Consider the following 24,308-nt stretch of genomic DNA (forward strand, 5'->3'; position numbering starts at 1 on the left):
AGGCCTATCCTATGTATGTGCTCATTGTTTCACAGAAACCTCACTTTTCAAACATCTATGTTCAGTTGGGTTTGAAAAAGAAAGAAACAACAACATAGTGACATGCTTACTTTCAGATTGTTCATGACCCTGACCCTGTATATTTTGACATTTTTAGTTTTAGATTTTTGGTGAGTATTTCTGCTTTAGTTAACAAACCAATTGTTGTGGTCATGTTGTATGGTCACTAACTAAATTTACAATGTTGTTTTTCAGTGAGTTAAATGCCAGACATGGAGTGAAGTGAAAGATAGCTAACATGGACACAATAGACGCTAGCAAACTGAACAAGCTGTTGAGGAAGTCCAGCTCTGTAGTTGCCATTTTGTTGGACAATCTGGAGGTGGTTGCGGAGGGGAATATTGTATAAGGAGGAAGCAGAACGCTATCCCCTCTATGATGAATCTGATTTAGTGAGGATGAGAGAGGGGAAGTGAAGACTAGAACAAATGTGTACGTATGCTGTTTATTGGGACCACAGCTCAGCATTCACCAAAATAGTTCCGGCCCTATCTTCATCGTTGCGGTGGAAAGGGAAGTTTCTCTGCGCACACATCGCTGAGGACCTCAAATGGGACACACATGAAATAGGCTCTGCAGCACCGAGCTTTACTGTCTGTCATCTGAAGACATTTAGAGTCCCTGCATTCTCAGGTTGTTCTATAACAGCACCATTGAGAGCATCCTATTGGGCATCCTATTGCATGAACACACTATGGGAACTGCACTCCCCACCACCAGAAAGCCCTAGAGAGGGTGGTGCAGATGTCCATCGATATGAGAAGTGGTGTTGAGGTTGGCCTTTCTGTGTGGAGTTTGCATGTTCTCCCTTTGTCCCCTAGGGGTAGGTAGTATAGGTACCCTCACAAAAAACATGCAGTAATCTTGGTCTGTATACTGCCTCCTCCTGGCCACCCGGGGCACCTGATGGAGCGCAAAGGAACTGGTTGGAATAACTCCCCCCTGTCAGGTGAAAAGAAGCGGCTTGGACTCCTCATGCATAGAAGGAAGCATGAGGTCAGTCTGTTGCTCTCCCCAGTTTGGCAGAGGGATTACATTAGATAATTGACACTGGGTGAAAAAATTGATTGCAAAATAATGGGATAGAAATATTAGAAAAAAAAGGGGAAAAAAAGCAGTGTTTAGTCAAAGGTAAGCCTAAGCTAATCAAGGACTAGCCTGAGCTAACGTGTTAGGTTTCTGGTCTAGAGGGGCGGGTCGCGGCTGAGATTTGCGCACGCCCTGATTGGATCTCATCGATCTGTCCGTCACCCCCGGCCCCTCCTCTCCCCCCTAGTGCAGCGCTACGTCACATAATTTGGAGCGACGCCCACCCGGAAGGGTTGACTCCCACTTTTAGACCAGAGCGGCCAATGCGTTCCTCCAGGCTTTACATTTTTGCACCAACAAAAATCAAAGCCTGGTACCGAGGCTAATCAAGGACAGGCAAGGGCCCAGTCACAACCTGTGCACGCTGCTAGTGTCCACGGCTAGGCATAGCGCTGAATCAAAAGCCATACCCGAAGTCAGTCATACCACCTGGCTAGCATAGCATCAGACTGTTGAACAAGCATCGAGCAGCGCCTGTTGCCAGGCTGTCTTGACAACACAGGATTACGTTCTTTTCTGTGTGTATAAGACTGCAGGGGCACTCCGCTGCTGTACTGGAACTGCCACTTATGTTTACACAGACATGTCTGCTATACTGTATACTGTTAAATGTCTCCCCTGCATATTAGACTATACAAACAATGGACTATATGTTTTTTTGTATCGGTTGCTATTCTATTGCTGCACCTAGTAGGCCTAGTAGATTTTTTAAGTTTAAGTTATTTTCCTCTGTCATTGAGGATATATGTGGACATGTCATAATCTCTCCGAGATTTACCTCAAGGACCACCATGTATGGGCATGATGTAACATCAAAACACAACAGAAACCGGTGCCTAACAACAACGCTGATGTTTGCTGATTTTGGCCTGGTGGAGATAGAGAGAGAAAGACATTTAAGACAAGAATAAGTCAAAACCACGGTCAATGTATAAATTGTGGGCAGCTTGTTAGAGGTATAGATAGTCTGTTTGAATGTCTATGATGTGATTTTCTGGATATGATATGTCCGTCTACAATTTTGCATATAGTGGTCCAAGTAATATTTTCCCTTACAGTGTACTGCATACTGAAATAGCATAGCATTATTAGCATACCACAGTCAGTCAGTCAGTCAGTCAGTCAGTCAGTCAGTCAGTCAGTCAGTCAGTCAACCAGTCAGTCAGTCAGTCAGTCAGTCAGTCAGGCAGGCAGGCAGTCAAACAGTCAATCAGTCAATCAGTCAGCGAGCCAGCCAGTCAATTAAATTAAATTACAAAGGGCTATATTGGCATGAGAAAACATACAAACATAAGTCACAATCTCCAATAAATCAATGTCCATGTCCCGAGGTCACTTGGTGCAGGAATACACTTGATTAGTAGTCTTTTAGGTGGTTGTGTTCCATTTGATATCACAGCAGCTCACAAATCGTACTGCTGTTTTCACATTGTTGTACATCGCCCAGCCTATTATGTTTTCAAACTCTCCTTGGGTGATTGTAATATGTGGGAAGTATGTGTCTCTGACAGTCAGTCAGACAGTCAGATATTCTGTAGATCTAGGGCACATGGTCAAAAAGACAGATGACCTCTCATTGCGTTTGGTGTTCTGTAATTTGAACCCTCCCTCCCTACTACCATACTTTAACATCTATTTTCATGTTGGTCATTTAAATTGGCATTAGGACTTGAGGAGTCAGTTTCTAGCTCACTTCCTCCAGTCCTCTGTATTGTTGTTGTTCAATGACCATTATGACCAAATGAACTGTAGACCTCCTGAAAACACATGGGTGTTGAACTCATATTATGTGCTCTGACATTTACCCCCTTGGCCATTACATTTTATGGGGGTGGCCGGTGGCTGTGGACTTGTGTGTGTGCTCGCGCGCGCGCGCGCGGGGCCATGTGACAGGCTGTCCAGAGTTGTCCAGCCTTCTTTTTTGATTCCCATGGATCGTATTACTGGCTGCTATCCCCGCACCGCTGAGCCCACCGCCTGCGCACCAATCACAGCCCGCCTACATGCACGCACGCACGCACACACACACACACACACACACACACACACACACACACACACACACACACACACACACACACACACATACACACGCACACACACACACACACACACACACACACACACACACACGACGACGACGACGACGATACACGCCTCCCTCCCTCATTCACATAGTTAGTGATACATCGCTCCAAATGCTGCGCTCTCCTCTCTCTCTCTCTCGCCGCTGCCTTTCATGCATCCTCGCCGATTTCGCGTCGCGCTCGTCACGCGAAGATGAACGTTAACGTCGCGGTGCCACGGTCTGTACGTTTCGCCGCCAGTCTCGGGCGCTAGCTGGAGACCCAACCGGCGCTGCATGGGGAAGGAGTGAGAGAAGAGAGAGAGAGAGAGAGAGAGAGAGAGAGAGAGAGAGAGAGAGAGAGAGAGAGAGAGAGAACAAACCCACCTTTCCCCTCTCACCATCATCCCTCTGTCTCTCCCTGCTTGTACCAGGCAGTCTGCAGGAGCGAAGCGATATTCTACAGTAGGCTACAGCAGCCAGACAGGCATATTTCGAAAAATATTTTCTTCTCGCTATAATACCGTTATCTGATCTCCATCCCCTCCTGCCGTGGCCTTGGACTACACACCGCAGGATTGGTTGAGGTCGGGGAGAGAGGAGAGAACACATCGTTGCTGTCTGTGGAAATACGTTTTCATTTCACTGGGGTGTTGGTGGCGCGCTGTCAGTGCGTGCCTCTGCAGATTCGGTACACGGTGGATAATTTCGCCAACATGGAGACGGTGGAGAAGGAGTGCGGGGCCCTTGGGGGACTATTCCAGGCGATTGTCAACGACATGAAGGTAAGCTGCTGGGGGGGGGGGGGGGGGGGGGGAGACCTACAATCGATCGTCCTGGTGATAAACGGATGATCACAGTCATATGGATCATCACCCTGCAGTCAACCTGGAGGAGTAGCCGAGCCTACATTTGCAATTGCATGCATTCTGGTCGATTCTTTTTTTTAATGTATTCCAGATAAAAGGTTCTTAATGAGCCTACAACGCGCCAGGGCGTCGCTTGTTAGACGGTTACATGACATCGCCATTCTCTGACGGTTATAAGGGTACAGCCTAGGCTATGCGGCGTTTAGGTGCATGGTTCCGTTTGCGTGCGTGGTGAAACCTGTCCAGCAGATTGCCTGCTCATGTAGCGGTACAGCTCCGGGAAATTCCACGACACTGAACCGTGGATAATTACTATCGCCGCATGTCGTGTGTGCTGCGCGCGCGTGTGTATACCGTGTGCCTTTTGTGCGTGTATGTGGCACTGTCTGGTAGCCTACAATGTAGACGGCCTATGCTATGTCAGTATGTATCACGCACGCATGTTCTTCTGTATGGAAGGCAAGCTAATCTACTCTAACGTCGCATGAGTCGCATCACTTGTCTTCAGCAACCTCTGATTGACTATAACGCAAAGCATGACAACAGACAGACACGGCTTCGTGTACCCAGTAGGCTACTCAGCATCGCCGTGCATGGTTTTCTCTGTTCAGAGAAGTGTGGCTGACTGACTGGCTGACTGACTCACTGGCTGACTGACTGACTGACTGGCTGACTGTACGGTGGTGGAGCAGTCAGACAGAGTGCAGCGTCATTGATTTTCTGTCAGAGTGATTTCCAAGGCTGACATGAAAGCGTGAGAATGTGGACAGCCGTCAGACACCCATGCCTTCTCTCTGCCTGTCCCTGTCTCTGTCTCTCTGCCTGTCTCTCTCTTACCTGCCATTATACGTCTGTCTGTCTGTCTGTCTGTCTGTCTGTCTGTCTGTCTGTCTGTCTGTCTGTGTGTCTGTCTGTCTGTCTGTCTGTCTGTCTGTGTCAGTATTTCCTTATCCTATTGTGTGCCTGACTGACTACCTACCATTAACGTATAGAGCTATGTCTGTCTTCTTCACTTCACACTGTTATTTGCCCTGTATATCGTCTTCTGGGCGGGTCACGGGTGTCACAGTCTGCTTGTCTATTCCTGTAGCCGTCTGTCATCCTACTATGTCCATTTGTCCGTCTGTCCGCCTGCTGTTCTGCATTATTTGTCTGCATGTCAGGCAAGTCAACTATTCACACCTTCCTTTAGTCTCTCGCTCTCTATTTTTGAGGGGCGCTTTTTTCACCTGAACTTGTGTCACATTTGCCATTGACAATGAAAGGAGATTTTACGTCATATGTGTCTGAAACAAATCGACTTTTTGTGGAAACACAAACATTAAATGTCATTGTCAATGAAAGGAAAATGTACGTCATATGTAGACAAGCAAATCGGCTATTTTGTCCTAACACAAAGTGCCATCGACAATGAATGGACAATTTTGAGTGTTTGTCTAAACACAAACAAACATTGCGTAACACAAACATTGATGACGAAGGTGAGGATGCATATTTGGCCGGATTGAGGTGATGTATGATGATGTACGATGATAAGAGCGCCACTCACTTCACACAGGTGTGATTTTTAAATATCTTTGGGGCTTTTTATGCCTTTATTGACAGAGATATATAGTAGACTGACCTGAAATGGGGATCGCGAGTCGAAGGCTACGCCAGCCGTCCAGGCCTGTATAGTCTCTTCTGGGAGCCCGTCTGTCTTGTGTCTTCATTCATGTTAATTGCTGCTATATATCGCTATACTGCATGTGGTACCGTCATATGCTTCCTTAATGTCTGTCTGCATTGGTCGTCTTTCGGTTCAACTCACTTGGTTTCTCTGTTACCTGCTGGCTTATATCTCTCTTTTATTCAGGCTGGCTTTTGGTAGACGACGTCACAAGGTGCAATTTGAATTCAAAGATAAATATTCATTGGGCTACCATTCATTCTGAAAAAAGTGCCGCTTTGCTTTATTACTAGGGTCTGAATAGCATAGCAAGTTATTCACCAGGTTTGGAACTATGGAGAAATGCTATGTCATCAGGATGCAGACTACGGTATTTTGAATTGAGTATTTAGGCGTACAGAATGTTTATCAGAATGAAGAGGAAATTAGCTTGAATTTTAGTGTAATACTATTTGTTATGAAACAGTGAATATACCTACCTAATATTAAAATGATTCGTGGAACATTTGGAGTTAGTTGCCACTTGGCATGATGGAAGTTCGGTGCCGACTCGGCCGAGGCATGTCGTTCATGATGAGATCAATTAATACTACGAAGAAATACCTGCATCATTCTGTGCCCAGAGAGGCAGCCGGCAGCGACATTAAGGCATGATCTTACCTTTGGAGGAGAGTTGGCTTAAAAGTTAAAACATTGACTTGCCAACTTGCAAAAACACTGATGCCATTCAATAATGTGGACTTTTTATTAATTTATATATTTACCCTATAGTGACTGTCAGTCTGTCTCTGTCAGACCGTCATGTTTGTGAACCAGAATATGCATAGGCAAGCGCAAGCTGCGAAAATGCATCGATTTCGGCTATATATATATAGATAGGCTATCTTTTTAGGGACATATTACATATTTTATTTCAGGTTTGTGACTATTAATTCATTCAGCATGAAGACCAAAGCATGTTACATTTATTTACGCTTTGTTCACGAACCAGCAAAGTCAGCCTGTCACTTGACTTGAAAATGGTCATAGAATACATCCAAAGTCACGGCCCCCCAAAAAATGATTAAATCCACACTGGTCGGAAATGTCGGTACGCTCAAAATATGAGTGTAAATTGCTTGCTGAATATGGCCCATGCATTATGCATGTCTCTGCATCCTTATTTTAAACAGTAAGACATCCTCCCCTGTCCCATGGCCCTGCCCCCCATCCCCGTTAAAAAGAAGTCTGCACATCTTATCTCAGAAGTGTGTGTGTGTGTGTGTGTGTGTGTGTGTGTAATGGAGATAATCATTATGCGTGTCTGTGTGTGTATATTTTAATGTGAAATCTATATATCCCTTGGGGCCATATTATTTGGAACTCTAGTGAATTATTACAGGTCATTATTCTACCCCCAACCCTGCATGGCATGCCGTTCAAATAGTTCCTCTTGATCTTCCTCTCCGATCCACGCTTCCCCCTCTTTCTGTGTCTTTGTTGTCTCCACCAGGCCGAAGGCATGTGGGGAGAGTATGTTTTGCACTTCGTCCGTGTGTCCGTCCGTCCGTGTGTCCGTCCGTGAACAGCTAATCTCGGCCACCGTTAACCCGGTCCATGCCAAATTTTGCACACACACTCCCTGGATGCCAACCATGAACCTCTGCCCCAAACTTTCCAGAACGGCCTGTTATAGCGCCACCAGGAGGCCGCTTTGTGCAAAACAAGTTTTTTCACAGTACACCTACAGATTTTGTCCAAACATCACGCAAATTAGTACACAGTCTCTCTAGAGCCATTCAACGAAACGGGTCTTTCAGATTTCTCAGACTCCATCCTGATTGGTTAAGATTGGCTTCCAAAGTTCACAGGAGTGCTCAGTTTCAAACAAAATGCTGCAAATCATGAACACATCGCGTGATTTCCGTGAAATTGTGCACGCACATTCCCACTAGGCCGAGGACGAAATGCCACATGAACAATTTCAACTCAGCCTCAAGGTGGCGCTATAACTGGCCGAAAAGTGTTTTTACCTCTAACTGCACGGATCTGTGGATAACCTGGTGGAGACCTGTGCCCAGAAGGGCACTTTTTCTAGTTTCTCTCTCACTTTGTCTCACTGTCTCTCTTTTTCTATCTCTTTGCTTGACACGCGTTCATGCACGCACGCACGCACGCACGCACACACACACACACACACACACACACACACACACACACACACACACACACACACACACACACACACACACACACACACACACACACACACACACATATATTTAGTTTTTAATTAATATTATTAAAAAAAAAAACATTCCCAAAAAAGCTAAGATCATGAATTAAAAGCAAATTCAAAGATTTATATTTATTACCATTATTATTATTACATATATATATATATATATTAAGTAATTTCAGGAATAAATAAAAGAACAATCTAAGAAATTCCATAAAAAAGAAAACAAATGTTTAAGAAGCAGTGAAAATAGACCAGCGACAAGCTTGTAGATGGTCTATTTTCACCGACTTGGGTCCTCGGGGGGGAAACGTCTAATCTCTCCTTTGGGTCTCCACCTGAAAAGTCTGGGAACCACTGCTGTAGATAGCGCAGCATGGACATGGAGGGATGCTTTTTGCATTAACCAATATATGAGGGGGTGGGGGTATTTAAATTCGTTTTTTAATATATATATATATTTTTTTTTGGGGGCTTTTTTTTGCCTTTATTGATAGGTAGACAGTAGTGTGACAGGAAATAGGGAGAGAGATGGGGGTGACATGCAGCAAAGGTCGTTGGAATCGGGTTACCAGCCTAGGTGCCCGGACCGCTAGGCCGGCCGGGGCCAGTGCTGAACGATTCTTGCTCAAATGTGAACCTCCACAAGAATTGAGACCACGATTCTCACAGGATTCATTTTTTTTCCCATGAAAATATTGATTGTCTTTCTTTAGTCTGTAGTTTCCTCAACATTACTACATTCAAAATGTGACACCTGGAGCCAACTACTGTGGCTTTAAACAGACAACATCAAAGTGCTTGACTTAAATCTCTCTTGTAGCAAAAACATAAGAGTAACTAAAATTAATTGGACAGTCAACTATAGTTCTGTTTGAGATCACATAAGTGTCTGAATCTCTTTTTACGATTAATTGTGCAACACTAATTTAAATATTTGCCATACTCTTTAATTTAGTTTTCTGCATATTCATTGTAAACCTTAATTTAACCCCTTTTGCTCACCTCAGACTAAGGCTGAATGATTTGGTTAAAACATTTGGTCCTCATTAATGCTCGCTATAAGGTGGTACCATTTCTGTCTACTCTCTATTTGTCTCAGAGGTGGGCTGGTATAGAAAATGTACCTGCTGATGACATTTCAAGCTGAAAATGTGTGTGTGTGCATGTGTGCGCATGCTTGTGTGCGCATGCGTGTGTGCGCGTTTGTGTGCATGTGTTAAACTCTATTCAGTATGATTCTGGTCAATCTGTGATGGACACAGTTTAGGCGCTGTGTCCACACTGAGAGTACCTTTTGAGCTGGCAGTGCCAGTCTGCCATGCATTTGAGCCCTATACCGACGCCTGCCGTCCTTGGTGCAACGCCCCGTTGCTAATAACATAGATCAGGAGGACATTTGAGCATAGCTTGAACCAGGGCTGCCAACAGAGTAGACTTCTGGTGATTTTGTGAGTTTGATACTTTTATCGACTTTTACTAGCATTGGAAAATGATGGGTATAATTGCATCCATTAAAACGCAAAAAGTAGGCAGACAGAAAGTGTTGTGTTCTGATGACTGAAGCAATGGAAGACCCATCTTTAATTACCATTACTTAAAGGTGAATATCTTTATATGTTTGCATGCGCTGACCACACGCCCCAAGTGGGGGGGTCTAGGGGGTCCTCCCCCATAAACCTTTTACCATAGATTCATTTAATGTTTTCTGGTGAATCTTGGGAGTTTGATGCCAAATCAAGGAGGAATCAAGGAAAGGAGAAATTACAATACAGGGATCTAGAAGCAGATACAGTCGAATCAAGGAGACTCTTACCGGGTCCAGGAGGGATCGCAGCTCCGGTTTGAAGGTTGTGGGTGTTAATGGACGTTGCATGCTAGCACTCTGGACATGCTATCCATGGCACTCTTCTCTGGACAGCACTCTGGACATGCTATCCATAGCACTCTTCTCTGGACAGCACTCTGGACATGCTATCCATGGCGCTCCTCGTCTCAAAAGGTGTTCTCACTGGATATGGTGCCTCACTGCCTCAGTGCCTTACTTGAGAGAGATGTCTTGCTGTAAAGGCTCATACATAGTCTGGACTTTCGGTGGTGGGGTGACCACCGAACTACAACATGACGTCACGAGCCGCGGTGAAGAGCAAACCACCGCCACCGCTCCAGCCCTTCTCTCTGTTTTTACTCACCACCGCTCAACGTTATTTCAGCTCCGGTGGTCAGCTCACCACCGGAGCGGTGGTCACCCCACCACCGAAAATCCCGACTATGAATGAGCCTTAAGTGTCTTCAGGTGTTTGAGTCATGACGAGAACCAGGAGACTGTGAGATGTGTTGGCCATCTGGATGAGCTGGAAGTCCTTTGTTTACACTTTATGGCCCGGAACACACTTCACACCTACGTGTGTGCATGCCTATGCTGTCTAACACATTATGCAGGTGCGCGCACGCACACGTACGCACGCACGCACGCACGCACGCACACATACGCACGAACGCACGCACGCGCGCAGGGCAGGGGCATGTGGTTCTATGTGCATATCTTGTGTTCATAGTGCTTTGGAAACCTTTTTATAGTATTGTGTGGCTGGAGAGTTTTGGATTTTGGCTTGTTCTCAGTGAACCTCCCAGTTCCATTTCAAGCCAGTGAAAGTCCCAAAAGGGCTCGTTTTAGTTCATGATAGGAAGACTAATTATGAGCATTCACCCTGTAAATATTTACATCCTGGGACTATAGCAACCGGATGTGTGTTTCTGGTTATATTAATCTTTTGACAGCTCAGACTGAATGCGTAGGAAACCTTAGCCATTAAAACCCTCAGCTGTAGCGCTACAAACATCAGGCCAAATAAATGATCTATCTCCTCACAGACACTGTTTATTGTTCCCTTGCCCTGGTTCCTTTTTTTTTATAGCCTTACGGCAATCAATTGGAATTACTCTGTGCTGCAGTACTGACGCCGCTCTGTGCGAGTGCATCATTAGTCCGCACTCTGTGGCCCGCTTGTGTTTGTGTGGTCCTGCCCTGGGCTGGGAAGTTCCCAGCGTTACACTAATGCTGAGACCTGAGCTATGGGATGCGTGTTCACTGTCCAGTCAACACAGAGTCAGAGAACACCACGGACCTCTCCTCCTTCTCGTGGCTCCTCCTATGTGTCCATGTAGCACATTTCCCACTGGTCCCATTGCAGTGGTGTAAACTAAGTAACACAAGTGCATTTATTCAAGTCCTGTACTTAAGTACTAGCCTGACACATTTTCATTTTGTTTCACTTCATTATTCAAACTGAAATCCCTTCCCATGACAGCAGTTTCTGGAATGGGCGTTGTCAAAGCGGCAATCTTTGGCAATTGGTTCACACCAACCAATCAAAATAGAGGGTATGCGCATGCTTAAAGTGAATGGCACATCGAGTGGCAAAGCAACATGAAAAGTGAGTTTAACATTGTTTAACATTGTTTAATGCAATCAGATAGGACTTTTCTGTGTGGATGTATGGGCTGCAGAGGCCAGAAAGTAGTTTTTTGCCACTCAGTAGGCGTTCCTGCATAACTTCCTGGTTTGATGATGATGTCACGCGCATACCCTCTATAGTAGCAAAGCAAATTACGTCGTTGTCAATCATTGTGGCTAACCCGGTTGCAAACCAGACAAACGCGGTCAACAAGCGCTACTAGCATGTAGTCAAACACGGTAAAATCAGATAATGATGTTTCTAAAACATGTCGTTTCTGTAAAGAATCTATTTATCATAGGGCGATTTAATAGCCAGATCGATACGGTCGCAAGTTACCACAGTGGGGGCACACATGTTTGTTGTTTAACGTCATGGAGTTGAAACGATGCTGATGGCCAATTCAATGCAGACAAACACCGCTGTAGACAGTCTCACCACACCTGAATCGCCAGAACATGTTTTTGAGGAGCCCCCTACCCCCTATGCACAGCTCTGTGAGTGTGTTTCTACCTCGGTATGTGATTTGATTGGCTGATGTGTAAGTGCACGCCTCAAGTGTGATTGTGGGTTCCTGGAACAACATATGTTCAGATGGGGCTTGGCGGCCAATTACATATATTTTTGGGCGTCCTTGACATGAAATATTGAGAACCACTGATATAGAAACATGAGGTTTTTCAGAAAACTGTCATGATTTTTAGAAGACATTTGTAGAATCTTTTCTCAGGTCAAAATGGGTAGTAAAACAAATTAGTATTTTTCCCACCACTGCACTTTTCCCAATAGTCTCATTGTAGCCCACAGCTCTGTGCCAGATGAGTGAGAGCCAATAGTCCCATTGTAGCCCACAGCTCTGTGCCCAGATGGCTGAGAGCCAATAGTCTCATTGTAGCCCACAGCTCTGTGCCAGATGGCTGAGAGTCAATAGTCCCATTGTAGCCCACAGCTCTGTGCCCAGATGAGTGAGAGCCAATAGTCCCATTGTAGCCCACAGCTCTGTGCCAGATGGCTGAGAGCCAATAGTCTCATTGTAGCCCACAGCTCTGTGCCAGATGGCTGAGAGCCAATAGTCTCATTGTAGCCCACAGCTCTGTGCCAGATGGCTGAGAGCCAATAGTCTCATTGTAGCCCACAGCTCTGTGCCAGATGGCTGAGAGCCAATAGTCCCATTGTAGCCCACAGCTCTGTGCCAGATGGCTGAGAGCCAATAGTCCCATTGTAGCCCACAGCTCTGTGCCAGATGACTGAGAGCCAATAGTCCCATTGTAGCCCACAGCTCTGTGCCCAGATGACTGAGAGCCAATAGTCCCATTGTAGCCCACAGCTCTGTGCCCAGATGAGTGAGAGCCAATAGTCCCATTGTAGCCCACAGCTCTGTGCCCAGATGACTGAGAGCCAATAGTCCCATTGTAGCCCACAGCTCTGTGCCAGATGACTGAGAGCCAATAGTCCCATTGTAGCCCACAGCTCTGTGCCCAGATGACTGAGAGCCAATAGTCCCATTGTAGCCCACAGCTCTGTGCCCAGATGAGTGAGAGCCAATAGTCCCATTGTAGCCCACAGCTCTGTGCCAGATGACTGAGAGCCAATAGTCCCATTGTAGCCCACAGCTCTGTGCCAGATGACTGAGAGCCAATAGTCCCATTGTAGCCCACAGCTCTGTGCCAGATGACTGAGAGCCAATAGTCCCATTGTAGCCCACAGCTCTGTGCCAGATGGCTGAGAGCCAATAGTCCCATTGTAGCCCACAGCTCTGTGCCCAGATGAGTGAGAGCCAATAGTCCCATTGTAGCCCACAGCTCTGTGCCAGATGACTGAGAGCCAATAGTCCCATTGTAGCCCACAGCTCTGTGCCAGATGGCTGAGAGCCAATAGTCCCATTGTAGCCCACAGCTCTGTGCCCAGATGACTGAGAGCCAATAGTCCCATTGTAGCCCACAGCTCTGTGCCCAGATGACTGAGAGCCAATAGTCCCATTGTAGCCCACAGCTCTGTGCCCAGATGACTGAGAGCCAATAGTCCCATTGTAGCCCACAGCTCTGTGCCCAGATGACAGAGCCTGAACGGGCATACTGGGAGGACATTCACCAACTAACTTGCATGCTGAGTCAGCATGATCACATGAGCTTTAAGCCTAAATGCACAACGCCACGTAAAAGCAAAATGTCCTTGGCATCGTCATCTCTTCAAATTGTCCTCCTCTGGGGGAACTAATGATAGCCAACATAACTTTCAGACAGATTTTCTTCAGCGCACAACTAGGGCTGCACGATATGGACAAAAATTCATATCACGATATATATGGCAGATATCTCGATATCGATACGATACAATATAATATATATCACGATATATATGGCAGATATCTCGATATCGATACGATACGATATATCGTGCAGCAACATATTTTCTTAATGGGCGTGGCTAGCGATTCAGGGCTGGAGCCAGGCTACAACAGGACAGAGGGACAAACGGAGTGATGGTTTATTTTCCGAGGGGCACAGGCTAAAACAGAGGGCTGGCTTTAGAAGTGGACGATATATCGATATGTCGACGATATATCTATATCGCGATACCGTTGCCTTTTTGCGATACTGATATTGTGCATGTTCATACCTCGATACCGATACGATAGCGATATATTGTGCAGCCCTACGCACAACTAACCTGTACACTTGTTTTATTCCAGGTACATTCATAGAAAAACAACACCCGACACCAAAAGTGTTCATTTTGTGACTCTTATGACGACGTTCTGCGGACGGAGTCGTGCAACTCCAAAATGAGCATCTCCGTCGCTGGTGCTTGTTAAAATGTCTATACAGGATCATTAGGGTGCTGGGCCTCGTTAAGCTGAGTGGCGTGGGTCCGTCCTGGGAGGTGGGATGCACTGTGGGACAGCCAAGAGAGCCTCTCTCACTGAACTCTTTGTCAGGCCTGTCAAAGCATTCTCATCACACTCTGCTGTTCACTGCAAAACGCACTGATCATTATGAACAGAGAGAGAGAGAGATGGGGAGAGAGAGAGAGAGAGAGAGAGAGAGAGAGAGAGACATGGAGAGAAGTTTGGGATGAGAGAGAGAGGAGAGGGTAGAGAGAGAGAGAGGGTAGAGAGGAGCAGTGAACACGGCAAATCAATATTCTCTTGTTCCTCTCAAAAATAAACCAGTGAATGAACAGAATGTCCCATTCATGCTCTATATCCCATGTCTTCTTTTTAGAGGCACACGTGGGGAATATTGGCATATTTGTGTGTGTGTGTGTGTGTGTGTGTGTGTGTGTGTGTGTGTGTGTGTGTGTGCGCGTGCGTGCGTGCGTGCCTAATGTGAACGTGTGTTTACATTATTGCTTTACGCCACCATGGACATTGATCTTAGATCATTGATTTATGCAGCTTTAAACATTATACTGCTATGATGGCAGAAGATAATAAAACAGCCAGTAAGGAGGAAGATGCTTGTTGCTGAACGGTGCCATATAACCCTTGATGAATACAAACACGATGATGATGTCTGTCTGTGGTGAGAGGGGATGTGAAGGAACGTCACTAAATAGCTGATGCTGATATATCAGCATCGGCTATTTAGTGACAAGCACTTGAACTCTTAGTTGTGCTATCAGCATATATAGGGTCTGCCAAAATCTCGCGGAGGGGGCGTTAACATATGTGTCACGTGGTAGCGGCCGCCATGTTGGCAGGCATTTCTGCTTTGTTTACAGTCAGCGACCATCCGTGTGCGTTCTAATTTTTAAACACCAGAGGGAGTTCAACGAGCTCGTTCCTGGCGACAACACAGTGAGCCAACACCAGGATGGAAAGAAAAAACGTCGGCCTCGACATACCTTGCTTACAAGGACAAGCTTAACTTTGAGGAAAAGGAGCGTTACCTCAACAAAATCAAGGATATTGACGGTCTCGACCCCTATGAACACACTGACTGAACAGAGGATTCGATCTTCTACCACCACTAATGCGACTACATTTAATGCTTGTCCTTGTAAGGTATGTCGAGGCCGACGTTTTTTCTTTCCATCCTGGTGTTGGCTCACTGTGTTGTCGCCAGGAACGAGCTCGTTGAACTCCCTCTGGTGTTTAAAAATTAGAACGCACACGGATGGTCGCTGACTGTAAACAAAGCAGAAATGCCTGCCAACATGGCGGCCGCTACCACGTGACACATATGTTAACGCCCCCTCCGGGAGATTTTGGCAGACCCTATGCTGATAGCACAACTAAGAGTTCAAGTGCTTGTCCCTCCTCGCTTAACTTCACAAATTGCTGGTGTGAAGGTGTGGAGAAAAAACAACAACCCTGTTAGCAGTGGATGTGCGTCATGCGTGTGTGTGTGATCTGTTTATGTGCGGCGATGTATTTATGCAAATGCGTCCGCTACATTTCCCTTCGTATATCACCACACACAGAAACAATGTGATTTTACAGATGTTTAACTCAGAGAGATATAGTCTATGATCCCTGCCTCGCGGCACACAGAGAGAGACACAACAGAACCCAGATGGTCTCCTCTTTGGCTCGTCACTGTGTTTAGATTGGAATTAGCTTCTGCACTTCATCAATTATGCAGCGAGGCAGCTCTGCAGGCGCGTCCTCATCTGCATGTCCATGCCTTTCCATTTGACACAGATTAGTATCCAGGACAGGCGGGATTGCTTCTCAGCCACTACAGAAGGATTATGTCATGACACATTGGATACATTATTGTCACATATACATTATACCGTATATAAATCATATTTCTGAGATTATGGTTGCACGTTTTAGGGTTGCTATAGCAGCCAGAGTACTTATGGGTAGTCTACATGATTGTGTTGTGGATACATTAAAAGTCCATAAAAACACAGATGGATCGGATTATATTATAACATACGATACCAAGACGTGAACACAAATTGGAGAAAAAGTAGGGTATCTTTTTAAGATCACTATTTAAATACATTGTCTTGGTCTGTGGGGTTCTGCATCGTACTATCAATGAACAATGTACATAATGTTCATCATGTATGATAGTTATTGCGGATGATCTTGGGAAACACAAAATCATCAAAAAAACATGTGAGTATACTAGTAATAAAGAGGGGGGGGGGACTTTTACATTTCAACATTTTGCTGTTCACAGACAACACTGCATTGATGTGAATATCAGCCACAAGATAACATGATTGCATTCACGGCTCTGGGCCATGTCCTCGTCCCTGGCCCGACTAAAAGAACCAATGTGATCCTCCCTTTGAAAAGACAGTCAGCTGATTATGCATATGAGGCACTGTGAAATGAGTCTCTTTTGTTTGGTGTTCAAGTTCGCTTTTAATGTGCGAATTGGCCTGATTTATACAGTATAAAAAAAGGAGCTTATCCTTGCGACCCTCTCTCTCCCCCCCATGTGCCTCCATACTGTACTCTGTTTCTCTCTCACTCTGTGGATTTCCTCTGTTTTTCTGTCTTGCTGCGAGGAAACAAAGGGAACAAAAGAGAGACAGGGAAAGCAGTAAGCTTCCCATCCTCTGTGGAGTGTAAGGCTCCTCTCTCTCTCTCTCTCTCTCTCTGTCCCCCTCTGTCTCTCTCCCAGCCATTCAGTGGAGTGCTCACTGCTGGGCAGACTGGGCAGCAGCACAGAGATCACACTGCCTCTGAGAACTAGGCCATGCAGTGGATTGTTGTCAGCACCCCAAAGTAAAGTCACAGACAGTACTGTAATGGTGGATTGTTGTCATCACCCCAAAGTAAAGTCACAGACAGTACTGTAATGGTAGATGGGTGGTTGTCAGCACCCCAAAGTAAAGTCACAGACAGTACTGTAATGGTGGATGGGTTGTTGTCAGCACCCCAAAGTAAAGTCACAGACAGTACTGTAATGGTGGATGGGTTGTTGTCAGCACCCCAAAGTAAAGTCACAGACAGTACTGTAATGGTAGATGGGTGGTTGTCAGCACCCCAAAGTAAAGTCACAGACAGTACTGTAATGGTGGATGGGTGGTTGTCATCACCCCAAAGTAAAGTCACAGACAGTACTGTAATGGTAGATGGGTTGTTGTCAGCACCCCAAAGTAAAGTCACAGACAGTACTGTAATGGTAGATGGGTTGTTGTCAGCACCCCAAAGTAAAGTCACAGACAGTACTGTAATGGTAGATGGGTTGTTGTCAGCACCCCAAAGTAAAGTCACAGACAGTACTGTAATGGTAGATGGGTTGTTGTCAGCACCCCAAAGTAAAGTCACAGACAGTACTGTAATGGTAGATGGGTTGTTGTCAGCACCCCAAAGTAAAGTCACAGACAGTACTGTAATGGTAGATGGGTTGTTGTCAGCACCCCAAAGTAAAGTCACAGACAGTACTGTAATGGTAGATGGGTTGTTGTCAGCACCCCAAAGTAAAGTCACAGACAGTACTGTAATGGTGGATGGGTTGTTGTCAGCACCCCAAAGTAAAGTCACAGACAGTACTGTAATGGTAGATGGGTTGTTGTCAGCACCCCAAAGTAAAGTCACAGACAGTACTGTAATGGTAGATGGGTTGTTGTCAGCACCCCAAAGTAAAGTCACAGACAGTACTGTAATGGTAGATGGGTTGTTGTCAGCACCCCAAAGTAAAGTCACAGACAGTACTGTAATGGTAGATGGGTTGTTGTCAGCACCCCAAAGTAAAGTCACAGACAGTACTGTAATGGTAGATGGGTTGTTGTCAGCACCCCAAAGTAAAGTCACAGACAGTACTGTAATGGTGGATGGGTGGTTGTCAGCACCCCAAAGTAAAGTCACAGACAGTACTGTAATGGTGGATGGGAAGATGGGATATACCGGTATACGTATAACTGTCATTTGGTTGTGTGTGTGTGTGTGTGTGTGTGTGTTGCGATTTGGACAGAATGGAGAAAATAATTCATTCATTCATTCATTCATTAATGAAAGGAAGGAAGGACAGAAGGAAAGGAGGAGCGAGGGCAGGAAGTCAGGGTTTTGTGCTATGTATATGTTCTAGAGCAAAAATTGCGCGTGTGTGTGAGTGTGTGTGTGTGTGTGTGTGTGTGTGCGCGTACACGTGCGTGCGTGCGTGAGGATAGTCATTAGTCATGCATGTCCTGTTGCTATGGTGTTTCTCTGTTACAGGAAGTGGTGATGTAATAGTATGTTATCAAAATGCTGACGCATGCACACACACACATGCACATGCACATGCACACGCACACACACACACACACACACACACACACACACACACACACACACACACACACACACACACACACACACACACACACACACACACACACACACACACACACACGGCTGACATCTAATTGTGGCCACCACCATACTCCATGATGATCTTGTAAGAACAATGGTCTTTGAAATGGCAACAGATGCATGCAATTCAGTGACTTAAGTACTGTACTACTTGAGTATTTCCAATTTTCAATACTTTTACTTCTACTCCACTACATCTCAGACCCAAATATTGTACGTTTACTCAACTACATTTATTTGAAAGTAGGGGTGTGAATGACTGAGTTTTCGGTGACTCGACGTGTTGCACATTTATTGATTTTTCTGCAGCTTTTTCAAGCATCATGCTTGATCAATTTGCATCAAAGCCAGAATAAAAAATACTTTATTTTTCTTTATTAAACACGGAACCGTTGTTTAATCCATATAGGCTACAACAGTAGGATTCACTAGCCTCACATATAGCCAGGTGAATCTGCCATTGCAAAAACATTAATAACTAGAAAAAGTGCCCTTCTGGGCACAGGTCTTCACCAGGATAGGAATGTAGGACATTGCAGCTTGCCTTCATCTGGTGGTTGGATAAAAGGGCAACAAAAGTAAATTAGAGGTAAAAACACTTTTCGGCCAGTTATAGCGCCACCTTGAGGCTGAGTTGAAATTGTTCATGTGGCATTTCTTCCTCGGCCTAGTGGGAATGTGCGTGCACAATTTCACGGAAATCACGCGATGTGTTCATGATTTGCAGAATTTTGTTTGAAACTGAGCACTCCTGTGAACTTTGGAAGCCAATCTTAACCAATCAGGATGGAGTCTGAGAAATCTGAAAGACCCGTTTCGTTGAATGGCTCTAGAGAGACTGTGTACCAATTTGCGCGATGTTTGGACAAAATCTGTAGGTGTACTGTGCAAAAACTTGTTTTGCACAAAGCGGCCTCCTGGTGGCGCTATATCAGGCCGTTCTGGAAATTTTGGGGCAGAGGTTCATCGTTGGCATCCAGGGAGTGTGTGTGCAAAATTTGCCATCGACCGGGTTAACGGTGGCCGAGATTAGCTGCTCACGGACACACGGACGGACGGACGGACACACACACACACACACACACACACACACACACACACACACACACACACACACACACACACACGGACGGACGGACGGACGGAGTGCAAAACATACTCTCCCCCCATGCCTTCGGCCTGGTGGAGACAATAATATTCCACGCAGTGATAGTCTGGCTGGCTACGTGAGGCTAACTGTTCTTGTGCCCAGAGGCTTTAAAACACCCCCTGCTGTGGGGAGGTCTGGTGTGTGTGTGTGTGTAGAGGTCTGCTGTGTAGAGGTCTGGTGTGTGTGTGTAGAGGTCTGCTGTGTAGAGGTCTGGTGTGTGTGTAGAGGTCTGCTGTGTGTGTAGAGGTCTGCTGTGGGGAGGTCTGGTGTGTGTGTGTAGAGGTCTGCTGTGTGTGTAGAGGTCTGCTGTGGGGAGGTCTGGTGTGTGTGTACAGGTCTGCTGTGTGTGTAGAGGTCTGCTGTGGGGAGGTCTGGTGTGTGTGTGTAGAGGTCTGCTGTGTGTGTGTGTGTGTAGAGGTCTGCTGTGGGGAGGTCTGGTGTGTGTGTGTGTGTGTGTGTGTGTGTAGAGGTCTGCTGTGGGGAGGTCTGGTGTGTGTGTAGAGGTCAGCTGGCGTGTCGAGTGGGCTGTGACTGTCTATAAAGAACACGTGCCCGCCCGACACACATGCACGCAAATGCACAAAGTAACTGTGTGTGTGTGGAGGACAACAGACAGCGAAGCGTTGGTGAACACACGCACACACACACACACACACACACACACACACACACACACACACACACACACACACACACACACACACACACACACACACACACACACACACACACACACACACACACACACACAATACAGCATTGAAAAACCAATCACCTCCCTGTTAGTAGCCACCAGACTATTTTATTGGATTAGAATGCCCTAAAAGTGTGTGTGTGTGTGTGTGTGTGTGTATGTGTGTGTGTGTGTGTGTGTGTGTGTGTGTGTGTGTGTGTGTGCTTGTGTGTGTGTGTGTGTGGGCGTGCGTGCATGCGCGGCTTTGTCCCGTTATCTCCCCTCCACACAACTTAAGCTCTGCAGGGCACTTCAAACAGTGCGTGTGTGTGTGTGTCTGTGTACATGCGCAAATGTGTGTTGCATGCACGTGTGCACCTGCGTGTGTGTGTGTGTGGCTGTGGGAGCGGGGGTTGTACCATAGGGAAATGGGGTTGTGATTTCAGACCAAATTAAGCCACATCAAACAGGCCAGATCAAAGAGCGTCTCCCCTATGACATCACAGCACCTCGCCATGCCATGCCCCTCCCCCTCTTTTACATTCCTCTTTCTTCAATCTTTCATTCCATGGTATTATTCACTATATGGTACAGTAACATTTCTATTCGTGATTCTTCCTTGGTTTATTTCTTACTTTTTAAGCTTCTACGTTTTGTTTTTGCATAACCTTGCTACAATGCTATACATCGACGTCCAAATAACTATTTCACACCTGTGTGAAATGAGCGGTGCAACTGTACCGTGTGGGGGTCCCCGGGGGGTCCCCGGGACATCCAGACCCCCAGGAATGTGCCCGGGTGCTGGCTGCTCCCAGTGGCTGTCAAGTGCTTTGTGCGTGCGTGTGTGTGTGTGTGTGTTTGGGGGGTTAGGTATACGGGGGGATTGGTGCAATGGAGCATAGTCCGGCGTCCCATTCCCAATAATACTAATTACTAACCCTAACCACACGCATAAGCCACGTTTTAACCAGTCTTAACCAGCCACGTATGTCAGACTTAAGGGCCTTTCAAACGGGAAGCGAGGAACGCCCAGTCGCACACGCTGCCTGGATCAACGACAGGTCTGCTGCAGGTCTGTTGAAGAGGTCGCAACAAATTCACGGGACCGCGCTCACGTAAATATGCTTGCGTTGTCGCACTGCAAAAACGCAGGTCTCATTGAAAATGAACTATAGGCGCATTATATCGCTTCACGTTTGAAAGGCCCTTAACGCTACAACACCTGCCCCGCGCTTTGCAGGAAGGTGAGAGAGAGAGAGAGAGAGAGAGAGAGGGAGAGAGGGAGAGAGGGAGAGAGAGAGAGAGAGAGAGAGAGGATGATGAAGGAAAGGAGATGAAGGGCTTAGTCTAAAATGCTATAGATGCATACATTTTGCAATTCAAGCAGAGATGAGTCACTGCATGAATTAGGTAGACATGCTGAATTTTAAGAGTGCAACCAAGTACTGTACGATTGAACATTAGTGTATGAATATGTTACAACTTACAATCCATGAATGAAAGCTGTACGTCGATATATATTATTATAGTAAATTATTTATTTTTGCACCCCTAGGGGCACCCCATAGGGGCGACTGTGGCTCAGGAGGTAGAGCAGGTCGTCCAATGATCCATGGGTCGGCGGTTCGAATCCCGGCTCCTCCTGTCTACATGTCGAAGTGTCCTTGGGCAAGACACTGAACCCCAAATTGCTCCCGATGTGCTGGTTGGTACCTTGCATGGCTTCCGCTGCAATCAGTGTATGAATGTGTGTGTAAAGCGCCTACAATATATGCATGCATGTGTCCTATGTTGGTGAAACAGCATAGAGATGTAGACGTTAGTTATTGTACTCAACCAGACATCCTCCCTCAGTCTCTACTTTTCACCTCTGCCTTCACTTACGGAAAATACACATAGCCTATATACAGCACTTAAAGGGCCACTTCACCCCCTTTTGCAACCAGATCAGAAAACTATGTTTGGGAGACAATAAACACTTTCCTGGGGGTTTTTATGTGGTTAATTTGTGTTTTTAGATATTTTAGTATTTCAATGTGTCTGTGATGTAATGGACACTGGTCTCACTGCTGGATTACTACAATGACCATAATGCTTTGCTGCACTCACCCCACCTTATGGAGAGGGAGAGAGGGCTGGCTTACTGAGACAACATCTGCCACCACAGTTGAGGATATGTGTGGTGTGTTTCTAAGCAGTGCTTTGTATGTTTCCCCAGTGAGGATAATGTGTGGTGTGTTTCTAAGCAGTGCTCTGTGTGTTTTCCCAGTGCTCCTATCCAGTGTGGGAGGACTTCAGCGCCAAGGCCACCAAGCTCCACTCCCAGCTCCGGTAAGCCCAAACAACTAACAACAGCTTCCAGTTGTGTGCAGTGTCCTGTAGATTGTCATTTAGAATTAACTGACCTGAGATCAGATTCTAAAAATGTTGATTTTTCAAAAATAGCAGACCTACAAGCTCGTAGCGTGCCACTCGGTGGCGCGCTACGAGCTTGTAGATCTGCTATTTTTCAATAGCTAAAGCATAACATGATGCTGACATCAGCAATGCAATATCTCGACCATCTGACACTAAAGTAAATCTCTGCCTTGTCCCCACAGGACCACGGTTCTGGCTGCTGTGGCCTTCCTGGATGCCTTTCAGAAGGTGGCAGACATGGCCACCAATACAAGAGGTAGGACAAGCTTGTGTGTGTGTGTGTGTGTGTGTGTGTGTGTGTGTGTGTGTGTGTGTGGCATAGTGTGTGTGTGTGTGTGTGTGTGTGTGTGTGTGTGTGTGTGTGTGTGTGTGTGTGTGTGTGTGTGTGTGTGTGTGTGTGTGTGTGTGTGTGTGTGTGTGTGTGTGTGTGTGTGTGTGTGTGTGTGTGTGTGTGTGTGTACGTGCGTGTCTCTGCGTGCATGCGTGTGTTTGAAGGGTGCTAGCCCCTCCAACGCCTGGCTTTGTGTGTGCCCCCCCCCGTAACGTGGCACCCAAGTCTATGGACTTTGTGCGTGCACCCAAAGGTGCCCATAATTTCACACAAGTGTGATTTTCTTTTGGGGGGCTATAATATGCTTTGCGTTAGTTGTGCTCAGTTTGAGTGTAATGTGCCTTGTAGAATGGCAACACAAACAGGAATCCCATTAAGTCGGGAGCGATGTTTATCAACCAGCCTGCTAAGTTCTACTTTCACTGATGAAAGAGCTTCCAACAGCCCTAAAGCTTCATTCTGTCCCGGACTTCAAAGCATTTATCAAGCACTGTTTAAAGGGATCGAGATGAGTGATGTATCCCCTAGCCTAGAAAAGTCTGATAAACATAAAGCCTATTTTTACAGTAAGCTGAGATCTGTGTTATAAAACGGATCTCAAACCTAGTGCTTATTGTAAAAAAATAAAATCCTTTTTCCTTTTCTTCCACATTGCTGCTTTGTACATTAATGTAAACATTTATTGGCAGAGTCAACATGTGAGTAGTATAGCCTATAGCACTAATAATTCAGGAAACAAGTATGTTTTTACATATTCATTTATCTTTTTACACAACGTGGCTGTGTACACTATTCATTGACAACTTGATAACGTTTATGGAGACTTGCTCCATTAGCTGATTGTTGGACATATCTTTTAAAGATGGAGTGCCACGATTTTTGTATGTGTCTATGAGGTGAACAGTACTTTATATACACCCTGGTGTGTTTTTAATGTGCAATATTTAGGGTTTCTTCTTGGAGGCTGAATGCTTGACAGTCAAACCTAATGTGTTTACTGTGTTACAGCTGTCAAACAGTCATTTCATACATTACCACACCACA

The 24,308-nt window shown here is 45.9% G+C and overlaps 1 protein-coding gene across 5 annotated transcripts in view; it reads left to right on the top strand.

Moving 5' to 3' along the window:
• Positions 1-3,380: 3,380 nt before the first annotated feature.
• Positions 3,381-24,308, top strand: part of mtss1lb (MTSS I-BAR domain containing 2b) — a 96,513-nt gene continuing 75,585 nt past the window's right edge. For all 5 annotated transcript variants that reach the window (XM_083759876.1, XM_083759878.1, XM_083759877.1 and 2 more), the window contains exons 1-3: positions 3,381-3,999; positions 22,785-22,846; positions 23,116-23,189. In XM_083759876.1, coding sequence (XP_083616002.1) covers positions 3,931-3,999; positions 22,785-22,846; positions 23,116-23,189 — 205 coding nt within the window. In that variant the 5' untranslated portion in view covers positions 3,381-3,930. The remainder of the gene's footprint in view (positions 4,000-22,784; positions 22,847-23,115; positions 23,190-24,308) is intronic.

This window comes from Protomyctophum parallelum, assembly GCF_964188405.1.
Source record: "Protomyctophum parallelum genome assembly, chromosome: 2".
Taxonomy (NCBI): Eukaryota; Metazoa; Chordata; class Actinopteri; order Myctophiformes; family Myctophidae; genus Protomyctophum; species Protomyctophum parallelum.